Genomic DNA, 18,721 nt, shown 5'->3' with positions numbered 1-18,721 from the left:
ATCACATAGAGCTTTACAGTGGCAAAAATCTGTTCCCAGTAGGATAAATTTTACTTCTTCAGTTTTTATGGCCAAGCATCCTATACCTTACAACGTTGAACCAAGAGATGAGGGGTCATATTAAAGTCTAAGTTGGATAGATATCTCCCATCCTACTATGTAAAATTAATATCTAGTTACTATGATTACTATCAGTTTACAGTTTGTTTTTTTTTTTTGAGATGGAGTTTCGCTCTTGTTACCCAGGCTGGAGTGCAATGGCGCGATCTCGGCTCACTGCAACCTCCGCCTCCTGGGTTCAAGCAATTCTCCTGCCTCAGCCTCCTGAGTAGCTGGGATTACAGGCACGCACCACTATGCCCAGCTAATTTTTTGTATATTTAGCAGAAACGGGGTTTCACCATGTTGACCAGGATGGTCTCGATCTCTTGACCTCGTGATCCACCCGCCTCGGCCTCCCAAAGTGCTGGAATTACAGGCTTGAGCCACCGCGCCCGGCCAGTTTACAGTTTTTATAGGGCTTCGCAGTCTTAAAACAACTCTGTGATATACAGAGAAGAAATAATATACATATTATCCTTATTTTCTATCTGAAGAAATGAGTTTAAATGGTTAAATGACTTCCTCAAGTTCATAGCAAACTATATGAATATTAGGTATTTTACATGTGTTACATTTAACCTCAAAGATTCTATGAAAACACTCATTTACAATTAGCAGTTAGGTAAACAGATGAATTTTCCAAAACTCTCAAAAGTGATGGTATTAGTTGGTGGGGCCTATGGGATTAGTGCCCTATGAAAGAGGCCTGAGAGAGAATCCTCGCCCTTCTGCCCTGTGAAGTTAAGAGTTAGAACACAGCTATCTATAAGGAAGCGGGCCCTCACCAGATACCAAATCTACAGGTGCCTTGATCTTAGACTTCCTGGCCTTCAGAACTGTAAGAAGTAAATCTCTGTTATTTATAAGCCATCCAGTCTATGGTATTTTGTTACAGCAGCCCAAATGAACTAAGACATTAAGTAGAATTACCAGGGTCATACAGTTAGTAAATTACATGATTAATCTGTATGACTGCAATGGCTCTGTCATTAACTACTGTGTAATACTACTTCATATTAAATTACATATTTCATTTAAATTTTGAGTCCTAACTTTTCCTTCTCCCTTGCCATGACCACATCCAGTCAGTCATTAAGTCCCGTTGGTTTTCCTCTGAAATTCTTCTTCCAAAATCATATATTCTCCTATCTCTAACATTGCTGCCTCTGTTCAGGCCATTATTATCTGAGGTCTAAATGATGATGATGATAAACTAACTGTTCTGCTAATCTTCACATTTGCCTTTCCAATTCACCTTCCACACAAAGATTAAATGAAGGAACTTTCTAAAAAATAAAGTAAATCTAATCATGTTAAATTTCTTAAAATCCTTCAATAATCTTTCTAATAAAGAGACAAAACCAATAATCCATTACTCACTCATTTATTCCACAAATATATGAACTCTTCTTGTGTACTGGGCAACAGGCTACCCAATGGGGATGTGGCAGTATACAAGACAGACATGGTCGTTGCCTTCATGCAACACAATTTAGCCTAAGAGTTTCAGGTTATAACCTAAAATCAAATAATCACACAAGGTTGGGCACAGAGGAGTATGCCTATTGTCCCAGCTACTTGGGAGACTGAGGCAGGAGGATGGCTTGAAGCCAGGAGTTTGAAGCCACAGTACACTATGACTGCACCTGTGAATAGCCACTGCACTCCTGTCTGGATAACATAGCAAGACCCTGTATCTTAAAAAAAAAAAAAGGAAAAAAAAAACCCACACAAGTGAATATAAAATTATGTGTTTCAAAAGTGGTAAACCGTGAAATAAGATCATGTAATCTAGATTGGCAGGGTCAGGGAAGATTTTATTTAGGAAATGGCAAGAGATCAAATCTGGATGATGGATAAGAGTTTTCTGTGCACAAAAAGGTGCCAAGAAGAGACAGTAATAGTAGAGGAAATAGTATGTGCACAGTTTCTATTAGGTGAAGAAGCATGAACCCACCAAAGAACTAAAAAAAGTTAATATGACTTGAGGCCCCAAGAATTAGGGGATTGCATGGAATAAGCTGAGGCTAGACTAAGCAAAGGCTCTGTAGGATCTGTTTTGGCCTTTTTAATAGAGCAATGGGAAAGCCCTTAATTTTTTTTTTTTTTTTTTTTGAGATAGAGCCTTGCTCTGTCACCTAGGCTAGGATGAAATGGTGTGATCTCGGTTCATTGCAACCTCCATCTCCAGGGTTCAAGCAATTCTCCTGCCTCAGCCTCCCAAGTAGTTGGGATTATAGGCATGTGCCACCATGCTTGGCTAATTTTTGTATTTTTAGTAGAGATGGGGTTTCACCATGTTGGCCAGGCTGGTCTCGAACTCCTGATGTCAGGTGATCTGCCCGCCTTGGCCTCCTAAAGTGCTGAGATAACAGGTGTGAGCCACTGTTCCCGGCCCCCACTTAAGCATTTTAATCACAGAGAAAGACATGATCAGATCTGTATAGCCACAGTTGTGGGGCGTGGGGGCACGCTGAAAACAAGGAAGAGAGCAAGAATGGATCTGGGAAACCTTAATGAGCTATTGCAATTATTATAAACAACATTAATTTATTATTAAAACAGTAGCTTCAGTAACCAACAAATACCTCCAAGGAAATAAGGCAAAGAACTCACATTGGTAAATACATAGAAAAAATAAATAAAATGGCCAATAGATATAGTATATACCACTCATGACAAAATAAAACAATTTTTTTTTTTTATGAGACTAGCAAACATTTTTTTTTTAAACACTGGTAATATCTAACAGTGGTGAAGGTATAGTTCTCATATTCTGCTGGTAGTAATATACACTGGTAGATTAATTTGACAGTATCTTTTAAAATTGTAAGTGTTTATTCAGTATGACTCAGCACATAGTTTTAAAATGTTATCTTACTGAAAACATCCACAGATGCAAACAGATGTATACAAGAACTGTTTTGTTTATAATATACAAAACTCCGTATTGTTTATAATAAAAGTTGTAAACAACCCAAGTGCTCATCAGTAGTGTAACAGCTAATTAAACTGCAATATACCCATAAAATGGAATACTGTTCCAGTAAAAAGAACGAGATAGTTCTGTATGTACTGACTGACATGGAAAAGAAAAATATAGCCAAGTTGGAGGATGAGATCAGAATGGAAGTAAGGCCTTTTTATTTTTTTTTACACACAGTCTTGCTATGTTGCCCAGGCTAGAGTGCAGTGGCACCATCTCAGCTCACTGCAACCTCCACCTCCCAGGTTCAAGTGATTCTTGTGCTTCAGCCTCCTGAACAGCTGAGATTACAGGTGTGCATCACCATGTCCAGCAATCTTTTTTTTTTTTTGTATTTTTAGTAGAGATAGGGTTTCGCCAGTTGGCCAGACTGGTCTCAAACTCCTGACCTCAAGTGATCTGCCCGCCTCAGTCTCCCAAAGTGCTGGGATTACAGGCATAAGCCACCACAGCTGGCTTTTTCTTTCTCTCCTTTTACTTTATATAATTTTTTAAATGTTGTATTGGGATATTTTTATTTTGATTTTCTGTACTTTTTAAATTATAAAAAAAGAAAAAAAATCATTAGTTTTATGGATTGAACTGTATCCCCCACAAATACTTAAGCTGAAGTCTTAACTCCTAATACCTCAGAATGTGACCTTATTCGAAGACAGGGTCTTCACAGAGGTAATCAAAATAAATTGAAGTGATTGGGGTAGTCTCCTAACCCAGTATGACTGATACCCTTATATAAAAAGGGCAAATTTGGACACAGGTAAGCATACAAGAAGAATACCGTATGAACATGAAAATGTTCATCTGTAAATCAAGGGGAGCAACATGGAAGAGATCCTTTCCATACAGCCCTCAGGAGGAACCAACCCTGCTTTCACCTTGATTTCAGACTTCTAATCTTCACAACTGTGAGATAATAAATTTCTGCTTAAGCTAGCCAATTTGTGGTATTTTGCTAACTCTAGCAAACTAATATAGTTGAGAACATTCAGAAGTAATGAGTTAGGCTTTGGGATAATAATTGCAAATTTTTTTTTAAAAAAAGGACAAAGTATCTTAAAAAAAAAAAGCAAGCAAGGGAACAGCAAATACGGTAAACAGAAGAACCTAAGAATACCCATCCTTCTCAATATCCCACAGGCTGAAGAACAGTATAGAGAGATCCTTTACATTTCCAATGGGATCAGAGCAAAGCACAGGAGTTAGCTAGAAAAGTAGATGACTCTTCAAAGACAGTCTATGACATAGTGAGATTCGTAGGACATAAGAACTAGTATCATAGAGGAGATGGGCAGAATCTAAGAGATTTGAACCAGGCTGGGAATAGTCTAATAATCCTGAATTTGAAACTGGATAATAATCAATTTGCCTGAAAAGATCCAGATGAAATTGTCTACCATGAACCAGGTTAGTCAGTGCTTCTCAACAGGGGCACTCTTGGCATTTTAGGTGGGTCAATTCTTCATAGGACAATACTGCCCTGTGCATAGCAAGATGCTTAGTAGTCTTGGTATGCACAGGTGCTAAATGCCAGTAGCAAGCTCAGTCATTCTGACAACTAAAAATATCCCATCATGTTCCAAATATCATCTAAGTACCTTCCCCAGTTCTCTAAGTGAGGCTTAGAGTAAAAAAGTAAAGTCAGTTCTAAAAATTAAGAGAATTACATATTTGCACACTTGAACTTAAATTATTATACTGCTGAAATATCTTGCCATATGCCATATATCTTTATTATCACAACACAATCTACTGCACTGATTGAACTTAGTCTTCATTTCCCCACACTAGAATGTAAACTCCATAGAATAATGGGCTAAATTATTTTTAATACTGGTATCTTCAATGTTATGTCTGAAACATAAAACTCAGTAAACATTTGCTTATTGCTTCCTTGAAAAGTAAAGTTACTGCATAAATAAATGAATAAAAAAATAATAAAATAAATGTATGAAATGGGGCTGGGCGCAGTAACTCATGCATTTAATCCCAGCACTTTGGGTGGCCAAGGTGGGTGGATCACCTGAGGTCAAGAGTTTGAGAACAGCCTGACCAACGTGGTAAACCCCATCTCCACTAAAAATATAAAAATTAGCCAGGCATGATGGCAGGTGCCTGTAATCCAAGATACTCAGGAAGCTGAGGCAGGAGAATTGCCTGAACCCAAGAGGCAGATGTTGCAGTGAGCAGAGATTGCATCATTGCACTCCAGCCTGGGCAACAAGAACAAAACTGTATCTCAAAAAATAAATACATAAATACATAAATGTATGAATGGAAAAACAAACATTAATGTACACTTTTCTGGGAAGGACTATATCATTCATATCCAAATTCAGAAAACTGAGCCACTCAACTTTTGTAACAACAGCCAAACACATTTTAATCTGTTTATAAAGAGTGACCTCAAGGTTTATATGCCTAATGGTTACGACTGACATCATATGGCAGAATCTGTATGACCTGCCTAACTGTAAAGAGACAAAGTAAGGTGATTTATAATATGTATTCTATATAATGTTCCAGCTAAATACTGGTTAAAAGGTTCCATTTGTGTATTTACATGTAATTTTCTTTAATGTGGCACTTCTATGTTCCTATTTCAACTTGATTATTCTCTAGTCAGATGACCTTATGGGAATAATTTAAACTCTCTAGGCCTTAGTTTTTCCTCATATGTAAAACAGAAATGCTAATACAGTATTCCCTTCATAAGGCTTTTATGAAGATTAAAGGAGATAATATGTGTAAAATGTAGCACATACAGGTTCTAAATGTATGTTAGTACCTTTCTTATTTCCCTTTCCTTTCATTTTAAAATTTCCCACTGCAGGCTTTCCACATAACAAATCCTATTGCTAAACTTGTGAAGATGCTTTATATTCAAAGTACCACTTTGTACCTATTTATACCCTCTTACAGTGAGAATAACACTTATTCCTTTGCAATTCTTGAAAATTCAAATCATCAAATGCTCACTTCTTTCTTTCCAAATTAGAAAATGCAAAAAATGATGTCCCAGGTCTTCAAAAAGCCCTATAATTATGACAAAAATAACTGTGATGTGAAAATAAAAAAAAACAGGAAAATGCATATGACTGACCAATATCCAGCTGTTCACAAAGACCAGTGACAGTAACAACTTATAAAAATTGTCAAATGTAGGCCGGGCACTGTGGCTCATGTCTGTAATCCCAGCACTTTGGGAGCCTGAGGCAGGTGATCACCTGAGGTCCAGAGTTCACAACCAGCCTGGCAAACATGGTGAAACCCCGTCTCTACTAAAAATACAAAAAAATTAGTCAGGCATGGTGGTGAGTGCCTGTAATCCCAGCTACTTGTGAGGCTGAGGCAGGAGAAACACTTGAATCTGGGAGGCAGAGGTTGCAGTGAGACGAGATCATGCTATTGCACTACAGCTTGGGTGACAGAGTGAGATTCCGTCTCAAAAAAAAAAAAAATTGTCAAATACAAAAGAGTACTTTATCCCTCCACTTATTAGCACATAGCAAAAATCAGTATCATAAGATCTAAAGCAGTTCAAACAAACCCAGACCCTGCCTCTGTCTAAGCACCTGTTTAAACTTCACTGTTATTAATGGAAAACAGTAATAATTATCAGAGTCACTTTAAGTGTTCATTACAGAAAGGGTTAAACAAGTCTCTACTTCAGACTTTCAATATCATATCCAAGTGAGGCTGTATAAACAAAAAGCTGTAACACCAGAACTGGAAGAAAACAAAACTCATCATATAACTTTAAAACTGTTTGCAATTCATGTAATCAGAAATCACTTCCTTCAATGTACTACGAATTAATTTTTATGTATTCTCTATCTTGTAAATAAACACAAATATTGCATTAAACATTTTACGTGTGGGTTAAAAAGTATAAATTTAAAATAGAAAGAAATTAAAATATATCCCTATATTTTGTAATCATGTTCTGACCATTTTTAAAACTTTTTATTATACATATTTTCAACCATACCAAAGTACACATAACAGTATAACCCCAAGTGCCCATTACATAGCTTCAACACTCAAAACCAATTCCCACCCACTTCTCCCCACCTGATCATTCTAAAGTAAACCTCAGATATCATTTCATCTTTAAATATTTCAGTATATATGTTTGAAACATAAGAAATATTTTTTAAACATAGCAATGCCACTTCCATACCTTAACCAAATAACGATTTCTTGATTTTTTTTTTTTTTTTTTTTTGAGACGAAGTCTTGCTCTGTCACCTAGGCTGGAATGCAGCGGCATGATCTCAACTCACTGCAACCTCTGCCTCCCAGGTTCAAGTGATCCTCTTGCCTCACCCTCCCAAGTAGCTGGGACTGTAGGCACCTGACACCATGCCAGGGTAATTTTTTTTTTGTATTTTTAGTAGAGACGGGGTTTCACTGTGTTAGCCAGGATGGTCCTGACCTCGTGATCCGCCCACCTCAGCCTCCCAAAGTGCTGGGATTATAGGCATGAGCCACTGCACTGGCCTTGGTTTTTTTTTGTTTGCTTTTTTTTTTTTTTGAGGCAGAATCTCAATGTGTTGCACAGGCTCGAGTGCAGGGGCTGTGGTCTTGGATCACTGAAACCGCTGCCTCCCAGGTTCAAGCGATTCTCCTGTCTCAGCCTCCTGAGCAGCTGAGACTACAGGTGCAGGCCACCATGCCTGGCTTATATTTGTACTTTTAGTAGAGATGGGGTTTCACCATGTTGGCCATGCTTGTCTCGAACTCCTGACCTCAAGTGATCCACTCACCTTGGCCTCCCAAAGTGCTGGGATTACAGGCATGAGCCACGGCACCAGGCACAATTTCTTATAACATGAAATACCCAGTGTTCACATTTTCATTAGTGATTTTTTTTTGGCAAAATTTTAATGACTACATTATTTCTTTTTCTTTTTTTTAAGAGTCAGGGTCTTGTTCTGTCTTCTAGGCTAGAGTGCAGTGGCACAATTATAGCTCACTGTAGCCTCAAACTCCTGGGCTCAAGCAATCCTCCCATCTCAGTCTACTGAGTAACTGGGAGTACAGGCACACGTCACCATACCCAGTTAACTTTTATTTTGGGTTTGTTGGGGGTGGTTCACTGTGTTACCCAGGATGGTCCTGAATTCCCGACCTCAAGCCATCTTCTTACCTCAGCCTCCCAAAGTGCTAGGATTACAGATGTGAGCCACCATGCCTGGCCTTATTTTATAATCCTATGCTTGAACCAGCCTTCAAATAAGGGCCATACACTGTGGTTGGTCAATGTGACACAAGTCTGTTTTATTATACAGGTTCTCTTCAAAAATATTTTTTTGAAAAAACTGAGCCATTTATCCCGTACTGTCCCACAATCTGGCAATTTTGATTGCTACCTGTGGCTACCTGTGGCATTGTTTAATGTGTTTCTTTAACTATGTAGCTCCTATAAATTGACTGTTAAATCTAAAAAGGTGACCAGATTCTATCTGACATTTTTGGCAAGAGTGCTTCATAGAGCCTACACTGTTTTTAATGGTATCAATGCTAATAACCACTATATTCTATAATGCCAGCACTTTGAAAGGCCGAGGTGGGAGGATCACTTGAAGCCAGGAGTTCAAGACCAGCCTAAGCAACACAGCAAGATCCCATCTCTATTATTGTTAAAAAATAAAAATTATCCAAACACAGCTTCAATATAAGAAAAAATAAAAATTAAATTTTAAAAAAGAACCACTCTAAGAGTTGAAAAAGAAAGAAAAAAAGGCCAGACATAGTGGCTCACACCTGTAATCCCAGCACTTTGGGAAGCCGAGGCAGTGGATCACCTAAGGTCAGATGTTTGAGACCAGCCTGGCCATCGTGGTGAAATCCCATCTCTATAAAAAATATAAAAATTTGCTGGGTGTAGTGGCACATGCCTGTAATCCTAGCTACTCGGGACACTGAGGCAGGAGAATTACTCGAAGCAGGAAAGTAGAGGTTGCAGTGAGTTGAGAATATGCCATTGCACTCCAGCCTTGGTGACGAGTGAAACTGCCTGAAAAGAAAGAAGAGAAAGAAAAGAAAGAAAGAGAAAGAGCATAATAGCTCAAACTCAACAAATTAAAATTACTTTTTTTTCTTAAAGTCAGAGTCTTTTGTTACACAGGCTGGAAGATCTTGGCTCAGTGCAACCTCCAAAGTGGCTGCGACTACAGGTACACGTCACAACACCGGGCTAATTTTTCTATTTTCAATAGAGATGGAGTTTTGCCATGTTGCCAAGCTGGTCTTGAACTCCTGATCTCAGGTGATCCACCTGCCTCAGCCTCCCAAAGTGCTGGGATTACAGTCATGAGCCACTGTACCTGGCCTAAAATTACTATTTTTTTTTTTTTTTTTTGAGACAGAGTTTCGCTCTTGTTACCCAGGCTGGAGTGCAATGGTGTGATCTCGGCTCACTGCAACCTCCACCTCCTGGGTTCAGGCGATTCTCCTGCCTCAGCCTCCTGAGTAGCTGGGATTACAGGCATGCGCCACCATGCCCGGCTAATTTTTTGTATTTTTAGTAGAGATGGGGTTTCACCATGTTGGCCAGGATGGTCTCGATCTCTTGACCTCGTGATCCACCCGCCTTGGCCTCCCAAAGTGCTCGGATTACAGGAGTGAGCCACCACACGTGGACCAATATCCAATTTTGGACACAAATTACTTTAAATGCATTTGCTATTCTAAGTAACACTAAAATACACATCTTTTTGTTTACTGCACTTGTTAAGAATTATTTACTCCGTTGGGCACTGTGGCTGATGCCTATAATCCCAGTGCTTTGGGAGGCCGAGGTTGGTGGATCACAAAGTCAGGAACTAGAGACCAGCCAGGCCAACATGGTGAAACCCTGTCTCTACTAAAAATTAGCCGTGTGTGGTGGCGCATGCCTGGAATCCCAGCTACTTGAGAGGCTGAGGCAGGAGAATCGCTTGAACCCGGGAGGTGGAAGCTGCAGTGAGCTGAGAGCGCACCACTGCACTCCAGCCTGGGTAACAGAGAGAGACTCCGATTCAAAAAAAAAAAAATTTACTCAAAAAAGAAATCATTAGATCAAAAAATGGAATGTATGTCCCTTTTTTTTGGTAGAGATGAAGTCTCCCCATGTTGCCCATATTGCTCTTGAATTCCTGGACTCAAGTGCTCTGCCTGCCTCAGCCTCCCAGAGTGCTGGGATTACAGGTGGGAGCCACCACGAGTATCCACATATAGCTTTTTTTTAAGTAATATAAAACGTGAGCTTTATTACATGTTAAAGAAACTAAAGATAATGTGACCCAAAATTTATTTATCAAAGTTATAATAAAATATTTTTTTACACATATGCAAAATTGCAAATAACTGATGCTTTTTTCAATAAAGGTATCTGAATTTAAAGACAGGATAAAATGAAGATACATTTAATGACTTTCATCTCATTTTAAAGTCACCTTATTGAACAATACATCATGAAATCTTTAGTTGTACATCTAGGAAATTTACAATGGAGCTCTCTTCTACCAGTGTGTATATTTTAACTTTTCTCATATAGGTGTCTCTTCCACTTTGATGATTGGCTAGAACAGCAATCTGTATCATGAACGTGCGAGTTGGTGTCCTTTTATTATCAGTTAAGAGAATGTGAATTCAGCCACTTGGTTCTACCAATTCAAGTTGCCAAATTTCTTGAAGGTTCTGAAAATTATTTCCTACACTGGCTAAGATCTTGCTTGGAGTATAGCTTTCATCAGATTTGTAGCTTGCATAAATACATAATGTCTTCACTGTTGTTTTTCTTCTGAATTGGATATTCACTAAATGAGGCTGGGAGCCACCTGATTGCCAGTAAATTTTTAAATTGCCAACTCGTAACTGATCCACTCTAAATCCTAGTTTGCAAGATGAGAGGAACCAAACAGCTAGTGACCCAGTTACCCGTACTGTTCCAGTCCTTTCCAACTGCTTAGGGTCAGCACCAGGAGATGTCTTGTTTGGTGTACTCATTTTTTAAAATATTCTGGCTGCTTGCTGAAACTCAGGTTCTCAGGATCTCCAGCAGCTCTGTGCCACTCCCATTCGGCTTCCTAGGACTGCCTGGCTTCTCCAGCTACCCATACATGGCTTTTTAAATGTATAAATATGCCAGTGTCAATTTCACCAGCACTGAATGATATCAATATTTTCTATTTTTTGTTATGTAGGCATAAAATTTTAATTTCTACCTCTTAGTATCTAATAAAATATTTCTCCATTGTTTACTAACCCACATAAACATCTTTTTGCCCATTTATATACTGAAAATGTGATAGTTTTAACAACTTATGTAGATGCTGTAAATAATAGACATTTTGCCAGTTGACATTCTATAACCAACTGCTGATTTGTTCCACCAGAGGAAGCATTTATGAAGACTCAATACACAACAACAACATAAACTGTGTTTTTCTTTCTTTTTTGAGACAGGGTCTCACTCTGCCACCCAGGCTGGAGTGCAGTGGCGTGAGCATGGCTCATTGCAGCCTCAACTTCTCTGGGCTCAGGTGATCCTCCTGAGTAGCTGGGACTACAGGTGCATGCCACCATGCCCAGACTGGTCTAGAATTCATAGGCTCAAATGATCTGCCTGCTTTGGCCTCCCAAAGTACTGGGATTACAGGCATGAGCCAAGGCACCCAGACTGTTTTTCAAATAATTCTTTCTCATTTAAAAAAATTATAATCTGGTGGTTTGTGCTTGCCATCAGTGGCTGTGTCACTGTCTGGTAAAAATGTGTCATTGTTGGCCGCAACCTCTGGGCTGGGATAATCTATGCTCCTGGTGCAGCAGGGGAGCCGAGCCATGGCCAGTACAGTGATAGCAGTCAGAGTGACCATTGCTGCTGCAGGATTTGCAACCCATGAGGCATGTGGAACCTCAAGTAAAACAAATTTTTCAAAGTCTACCAAAATCTGCCTTCGGTGGTGGCTACTACAGAGGTAGGTTTGAAGCCAAAATGACAAAATGGAAAGCAGCACTTATAGCACTGTAAGCACTACTGCCAATAAAGAGAAAATAAGAGATGTTTATTGACCAATTATGCTCTTAAATCATCCAGATAGATCTTCTATCACAACCAAAATCAGTGAAGCAAAAGATTTACTAGAAAGTCAAGTTAAAAAATGAAGTAAATGTATGAATTTTAAGATCATATTACTTTGTTTATATGAGTACCAATTTTTTATAATAAAATGCCTCAGAGCTACCTAGATTAAATGGATTAATTTCTAGAAACAAAAACTCTACCAACACTGAATCAGGAATAAACAGAAAATCTGAATAAACCTATAACTGCAGGGAGATTGAATCAGTAATCAAAAACTTCCACAAAGAAAAGCCCTAGATCAGATGACTTTGCTGGGAAATTCTACTAAACATTTAAAGAATACCAATCCTTCTCAAACTCTTCCAAAAAATCCAAGAGGAAGAGGCCAGCCACAGTGGCTCATGCCTGTAATCCCACACTTCGGGAGGCTGAGGTAGGCGGATTACCTGAGGTAAGGAGTTCGAGATCAGCCTGACCAACATGGTGAAACCCCGTCTCTACTAAAAATACAAAATTAGCCACGTGTGATGGCGAGTGCCTGTAATTCCAGCTACCCGGGAAGCTGAGGCAGAAGAATCGCTTGAACCCAGGAGGCAGAGGTTGCAGGGAGCCGAGATCACACCACTGCACTCCAGCCTAACGACAAAGCGAGACTCCCTCTCAAAAAAATTAAATAAATAAAATTAAAAAAAAAAAATTGAAGAGGAGGAAACACTTTCTAACTCATGCTATGAAGCCAGCACTATCTTGATACCAAAACCAGGCAAACATACTATAAGAAAACTACAGACCAATATTCTATATAAATGTATATTGACACAAAAATACTCAAGAAAATAATAGCAAATTGAATTCAGCAACATATCAACAGAATTATACACCATGACCAAGTGATATTTATTCCTGGAATGCAAGGAAAATTCAACATATGAAAATCTATTAATGTAATACATTACCTGAACAAAATGAAGCAAAAAACCCAAATGATCATCTCAATTCATACAGAAAAAGCATTTAACAAAATTCAACACTCTTTCATGATTTTAAAAAACGAAAAAAAGGCCGGACGCAATGGCTCAAGCCTGTAATCTCAGAACTTTGGGAGGCTGAGGCAGGTGGATCACAAGGTCAGGAGTTCGAGATCAACCTGGCCAAGATGGTAAAACCCCATCTCCAATAAAAATACAAAAAATAAAAATTAGCCAGGCATGGTGGCATGTGCCTGTAATCCCAGCTACTTGGGAGGCTGAGACAGGAAAATCGCTTGAAACTGGGAGGTGGAGGTTGCAATGAGCCAAGATCGTGCCACCGCACTCTAACCTGGGCAATGCAGCAGGACTCTGTCTTAAAAACAAACAAACAAACAAACTAAAAAAAAAAACCAAAAAACCTAGTAACACATAAATTATCTCAGCATAATAAAGGCCACATATTAAAAATCCAGAGCCAACATCATATGCACTGGTAAAAGACTGAAAGCTAGCCTGGCCAACATGGTGAAACCCCATTTCTACCAGAAATACAAAAATTATCCAAGCATGGTGGTATGTGCCTGTCATCCCAGCTACTCAGGAGGCTGATGCAGGAGAATTGCTTGAATTTGGGAGGCGGAGGTTGCAGTGAGCCAAGATGGGGCCACTGTACTTCAGCCTGGGAGACAGAGTAAGACTCTGTCTCAAAGAAAAAAAAGAAAAAAGACTGAAAGCTGGCCAAGCATGGTGATCACACCTGTAATCTTAGCACTTTGGGAGGCTAAGACAGGCAAATCACTTGAGCCTAGGAGTTCAGGACCAACCTGGGCAACATAGTAAGACCTCATCTCTACTAAAAAAAAAAAAAAAAAAATTAGCCAGGTGTCGTGGTGCACGCCTGTATTCCCAGCTACTTGGGAGGCTAAGGTGGGAGGATACCTTGAGACCAGGAGGATGAGAATGTGGTGAGCTGAGATTGTGGCAGTGCACTAAGCCTGGGTGACAGAGTGAGACTCTGTCTCAAAAAAGAGAGAAAAAAAAACAAACAAAGACTGAAAAAACTTTGGCTTTAAAGTAGAAACAAGACAAAGATATGTACTTTTGCCATGTCTATTCAACATAGTATTGGAAATTTAGCCAGAGTAATTAAAAATAAGTAAAAGGCATCCCAACTGGAAAGGAAAAGGTAAAATTATCTCTGTACACCAACAACATATGCTACATTTAGAAAACCTTAAAGATTCCCTACAAACTAATACACAAAAAGTGTTAGAATTAATAAATTCAGCAAAGTTTCAGGATACAAAATCAAAAAAAAAATTGCATTTCTACATACTAATAATGAATTATCCAAAAACAAAATTAAGGCGACAATCCCATTTACAATAGCATCAAAAAGAATAAAATACCTAGAAATTAACCAAGGAGGTAAAATACTTGTACAGTGAAAACTACAAAAGACAAAAGATTGCTAAAAGAAATTAAAGAATATATAAATAGAAAAACATCCCATGTTCATGGACTAGAAAATTTATTAAGATGTCAACGATGCCCAAAGTGATATACAGATTCAATGCAATCTCTAACAAAACCCCAACCATATTTTCTGTAGAAATAAAAAAACCCATTCTTAAATTCAAATTGAATCTCAAGGGATCCTGAATAACCAAAATAATCTTGACAAACAACAACCCCAAGGGGCTCACACTCTGTGGTTTCAAAACTTACTAAGAAGCTATGGTAATCAAAACAGTGTGGTATTGACATTAAAGACAGACATAAAGACCAATGGAATATAAAAGAGCCCAGAAGTAAACTCTCACATATATGGTCCAATAATTTTTGACAAGAGTGCCAAAACCATTCCATAGAAACAGAACAGTCTTTCCAACAAATTGTACTAGGAAAACCAGATATCCACATTCAAAGAATGAAACTAAACTCTGGTTTAAAAAAAAAAAAAAAGAAAAAAGAAACTAAACTAATACTATACACAAAAATTAACTCCAAATGGATCAAAGACCTAAATGCAACCATTAAAACTGCAAAACACTAGAAGAAAACATAAGAAAAAGACTTCATGACATCAAATTTGAAGATGATTTATTTGATATGACACCAAAAGCACAAGCAACAAAAGAAAATGTAAGTTGGATTTCATTAAAATTAAAAACTTTGGTGCATCAAAGGACAAAAAGACAACAGAGTGAAAAACCCAAGAATGAGAGAAAATATCTACAAATAATGTATGTGATAGGAGACTGATAGCCAGATTTATATATAAAGATTTCTACAACTCAACAACAGAAAAGACAATCCAATTTAAAAATGGGCAAAGGACTTGAATAGACATTTCTTAAAAGATATATAGATGACCAGTAAGCAAATGAAAAGATGCTCAACATCACTAATCATTAGAGAAATACAAAACAAAAACACAATGAGATACCACTTTATACCTATTAATATAGCTATTATCAAAACAATAGAAAACAAGTGTTGACCAGTGTATTTGTCCGTTTTCACACTATTATAAAGAACTACTGGAGACTGGGTAATTTATGAAGAAAAGAGATTTCACTGATTCACAGTTCCATAGACTTAACAGGGAGCATGACTGGAAGACCTCAGGAAACTTACAATCACGGCAAAAGGCAAAGGGGAAGCAAGTATATCTTACCATGGTGGAGCAGGAGAGAGAGACTTGCATGTGAAGGGGCAAGTGCCACATACTTTCAAACAACCAGGTCTCATGAGAACTCACTATTATGAGAACAGAGATGGGAAAATCTGCCCCACAATTCAATCACCTCCTACCAGGCCCCTTCCCCAACACACTGGGATTACAATTAGAGATGAGATTTGGGTGGGGATACAGAACCAACCCATATCCAAGAGGATGTGGAGAAACTGGAGCTCCTGTGAATTGTTCATGGGAATGAAAAATTGTGCAACTGCAGTGGAAAAAGAATATAGTGCTTCCTCACACAGGACTATCATATAATCCAGCAATTCTACTTCTGGGCATATACACAAAGAACTGAAAGCAGAGACTCAAACAGATACTTTTACAGTATGACTCCAGGTTCTTTAGGCTCTGGATTCTGAGACTTGCACTAGGAGCCTCCTGAGGGCTCTCAGGTCTTGAGCCTCAGATTGAGGGCTGCACTGTCGGTTTCCCTGCTTTTGAGGCTTTCAAACTTGAGCTGAAAAAGTTCATAGTAATGCTACATGTTCATAGTAGCATTATTGGTAATAGCCAAGAGGTGGAAACAACTGAAGTGTCCATTGATGGATAAAAGAATTAACAAAATGTGGCAAATTCATACAATGAAAGAATCAGACTTAAAAAGGAATGAAGCTCTGATATATGCTACGTGATGGTTAGTATTAGGTGTCAACTTGACTGCACTGAGGGATGCCTAGATGGCTGGTATTGTTTCTGGATGTGTCTGTGAGGATACTGCCAGAGGAGAATGACATTTGAGTCAGTGGACTGAGAGAGAAAGACCCACTCACAATGAAAGTGGGAACCATCCAATTGGCTGCTGGTGCACTAAAACAAAGCAGGCAGAAGAAGCAAAGATAAGCCTGCTTGCTGAATCTTCTGGCTTTCTTTCTCTTTTCCCTTGCCAGAAGCTTCCTCTCCTCCTGCCCATGTACATCAGACTCCAGGTTCTTTAGGCTCTGGATTCTGAGACTTGCACTAGGAGCCTCCTGAGGGCTCTCAGGTCTTGAGCCTCAGATTGAGGGCTGCACTGTCGGTTTCCCTGCTTTTGAGGCTTTCAAACTTGAGCTGAGCCATACTACTAGCTTCTCTTTTCCCAGCTTGCAGATAGTTTATTGTAGGAATTCGCCTTCTAATTGTGAGCTGATTCTCCCTAATAAACTCTTTTATATATACATATATCCTACCTATTAAAGTCATATATATATCTCCATATCCTATTAGTTCTGTCCTTCCAACTAATACATGCTACAACATGGGTGAAATGTGCAGACAGACAAAAAGTACAAACATTGTATAATCCCTCTCACATGAGGTATCTAGAATAGTGAAATTCAGACAGACAGAAAGTAGAGGCCGAGTGCAGTGGCTTACGCCTATAATCCTAGCACCTTGGGAGGCTGAGGCGGGCAGATTACCGGAGGTCAGAGTTCCAGACCACCCTGACCGACAGGGAGAAACCCGTCTCTACTAAAAATACAAAATTAGCCTGGTGTGGTGGCACATGCCTGTAATCCCAGCTACTTGGGAGGCTGAGGCAGGAGAATCACTTGAACCCAGAAGGCGAAAGTTGCGGTCAGCCAAGATCTCGCCATTGCACTCCAGCCTGGGCAACAAAGGCGAAACTCCTTCTCAAAAAAAGAAAGAAAGTAGATGGCCAGGCATGGTGGCTCACACCTGTAATCCAAGCACTTTGGAGGCCAAGGCAGGCAGATCACCTGAGGTCGGGAGTTCAAGACCAGCCTGACCAACATGGTGAAACCCCGTCTTTATAAAAAAAATAAAAAAAAAAAAGAAAGTAGAATAGCAGTCACCAGGCATTAAAGGCAAGGAAAAATGGGAAGTTAAGTTTGAGATGATAAAATTGTTCTGGAGATAACTGCTATGGTTGCACAACAATGTGAATGCATTTAATAGCACTGAACTATAAACCGTCAAACCCATATACACTGGTAAACTTTATGTTATCCATATTTTACCACAATTAAAAATTATGACTAGCATTTAGAATGCATCAGCAGACTAGATATTGAGAGGGAGATGGCTCTCAGGAGAAGAGATGCAAAAAACAAAAAATAGCATGAATTTAGTGCAAATATTTTCTAGCTACATGTTTTTTATCCCACTTTACACCTAAGTTATCTGTTCATAACATCTGGTACTAAGTGAAGGCCTACTACCTTAATGCTTCCCAAGGAGCCCAACCAATGGCCATGTTTTAAAACGAAAGGAGGCCAGGAGCAGTGGCTCACACATATAATACCAACACCTGGGGAGGCTGAGGCAAAGAGGATCCCTTGAGCCCAGGATTTCAAGACCAGCCTAGGCAACATTAAATTTTTTAAAAAATTAGTGGTCGGGCACGGTGGCTCATGCATGTAATCCCAGCACTTTGGGAGCCCGAGGCAGCTGGATCACCTGAGTTCAGGAGTTCAAGATCAGCCTGGCCAACATGGTGAAACCCTGTCTCTACTGAAAATACAAAAAATTAGCTGGGCGTAGTGGCAGACGCCTGTAATCCCAGCTACTCGGGAGGCTGAGGCAGAAGAATCACTTGAACCTGGGAGGCAGAGGTTGCAGTGAGCTGAGATCATGTTACTGAACTCCAGCCTGGGCAACAAGAGTGAAACCCTGTCTCAATAAATAAGTAAGTAACTAACAAGTGCTGGAACATGCTTGCAGCCCCAGCTACTCAGGAGGCTGAGGTGGGAGGATCGCTTGACCTTGGAAGATCAAGGTTGTAGTGAGCAATAGATCAAGAGTTTGTCTCAAAAAAACACGATAAAAAACAGGAAAAAGAAAAACAGGATAAAAAAAATCTTTAAGAAAACTGATCTCTCAAGGTATAAGCCAAAATATTATCT

At 39.1% G+C, this 18,721-nt stretch overlaps 2 protein-coding genes and 1 pseudogene across 4 annotated transcripts in view; 1 reads left to right on the top strand and 2 right to left on the bottom strand.

The window, feature by feature from the left end:
* The window catches only part of ZFYVE9 (zinc finger FYVE-type containing 9), a 213,025-nt gene that overhangs the window by 94,936 nt on the left and 99,368 nt on the right, over positions 1–18,721 (bottom strand). The window lies entirely within an intron of this gene.
* On the bottom strand, positions 10,593–11,589 carry LOC105705054 (anaphase-promoting complex subunit 10-like). 2 transcript variants are annotated; one of them, XM_021673297.2, is made up of 2 exons: positions 10,876–11,589; positions 10,593–10,754 (listed from the first exon to the last, which is right to left on the bottom strand). In XM_021673297.2, the coding sequence occupies exons 1-2, from the start codon at positions 11,078–11,080 to the stop codon at positions 10,738–10,740; spliced, it is 222 nt and encodes a 73-aa protein (XP_021528972.1). In that variant the 5' UTR covers positions 11,081–11,589; the 3' UTR covers positions 10,593–10,737. The 2 variants fall into 2 exon arrangements, with proteins under 2 accessions (XP_021528972.1, XP_021528971.1); XM_021673296.2 differs by having other exon boundaries at positions 10,593–11,589.
* LOC105705055 (mitochondrial import inner membrane translocase subunit TIM14-like) lies at positions 11,915–12,238 on the top strand (annotated as a pseudogene).

The sequence above is a fragment of the Aotus nancymaae genome, unplaced genomic scaffold (assembly GCF_030222135.1).
Source record: "Aotus nancymaae isolate 86718 unplaced genomic scaffold, 86718_ANA_hifiasm-v0.15.2.pri h1tg000007l, whole genome shotgun sequence".
In the NCBI taxonomy this organism is placed as follows: domain Eukaryota; kingdom Metazoa; phylum Chordata; class Mammalia; order Primates; family Aotidae; genus Aotus; species Aotus nancymaae.
Note: the sequence above shows the minus strand (reverse complement) of the source record. Positions and strands in the feature narration are given on the sequence as shown.

Bases quoted from the DNA above. Each gene is read 5' to 3' on its own strand.
- LOC105705054 (XM_021673296.2), bottom strand. From the start codon at position 11,080: ATGAGTACACCAAACAAGACATCTCCTGGTGCTGACCCTAAGCAGTTG.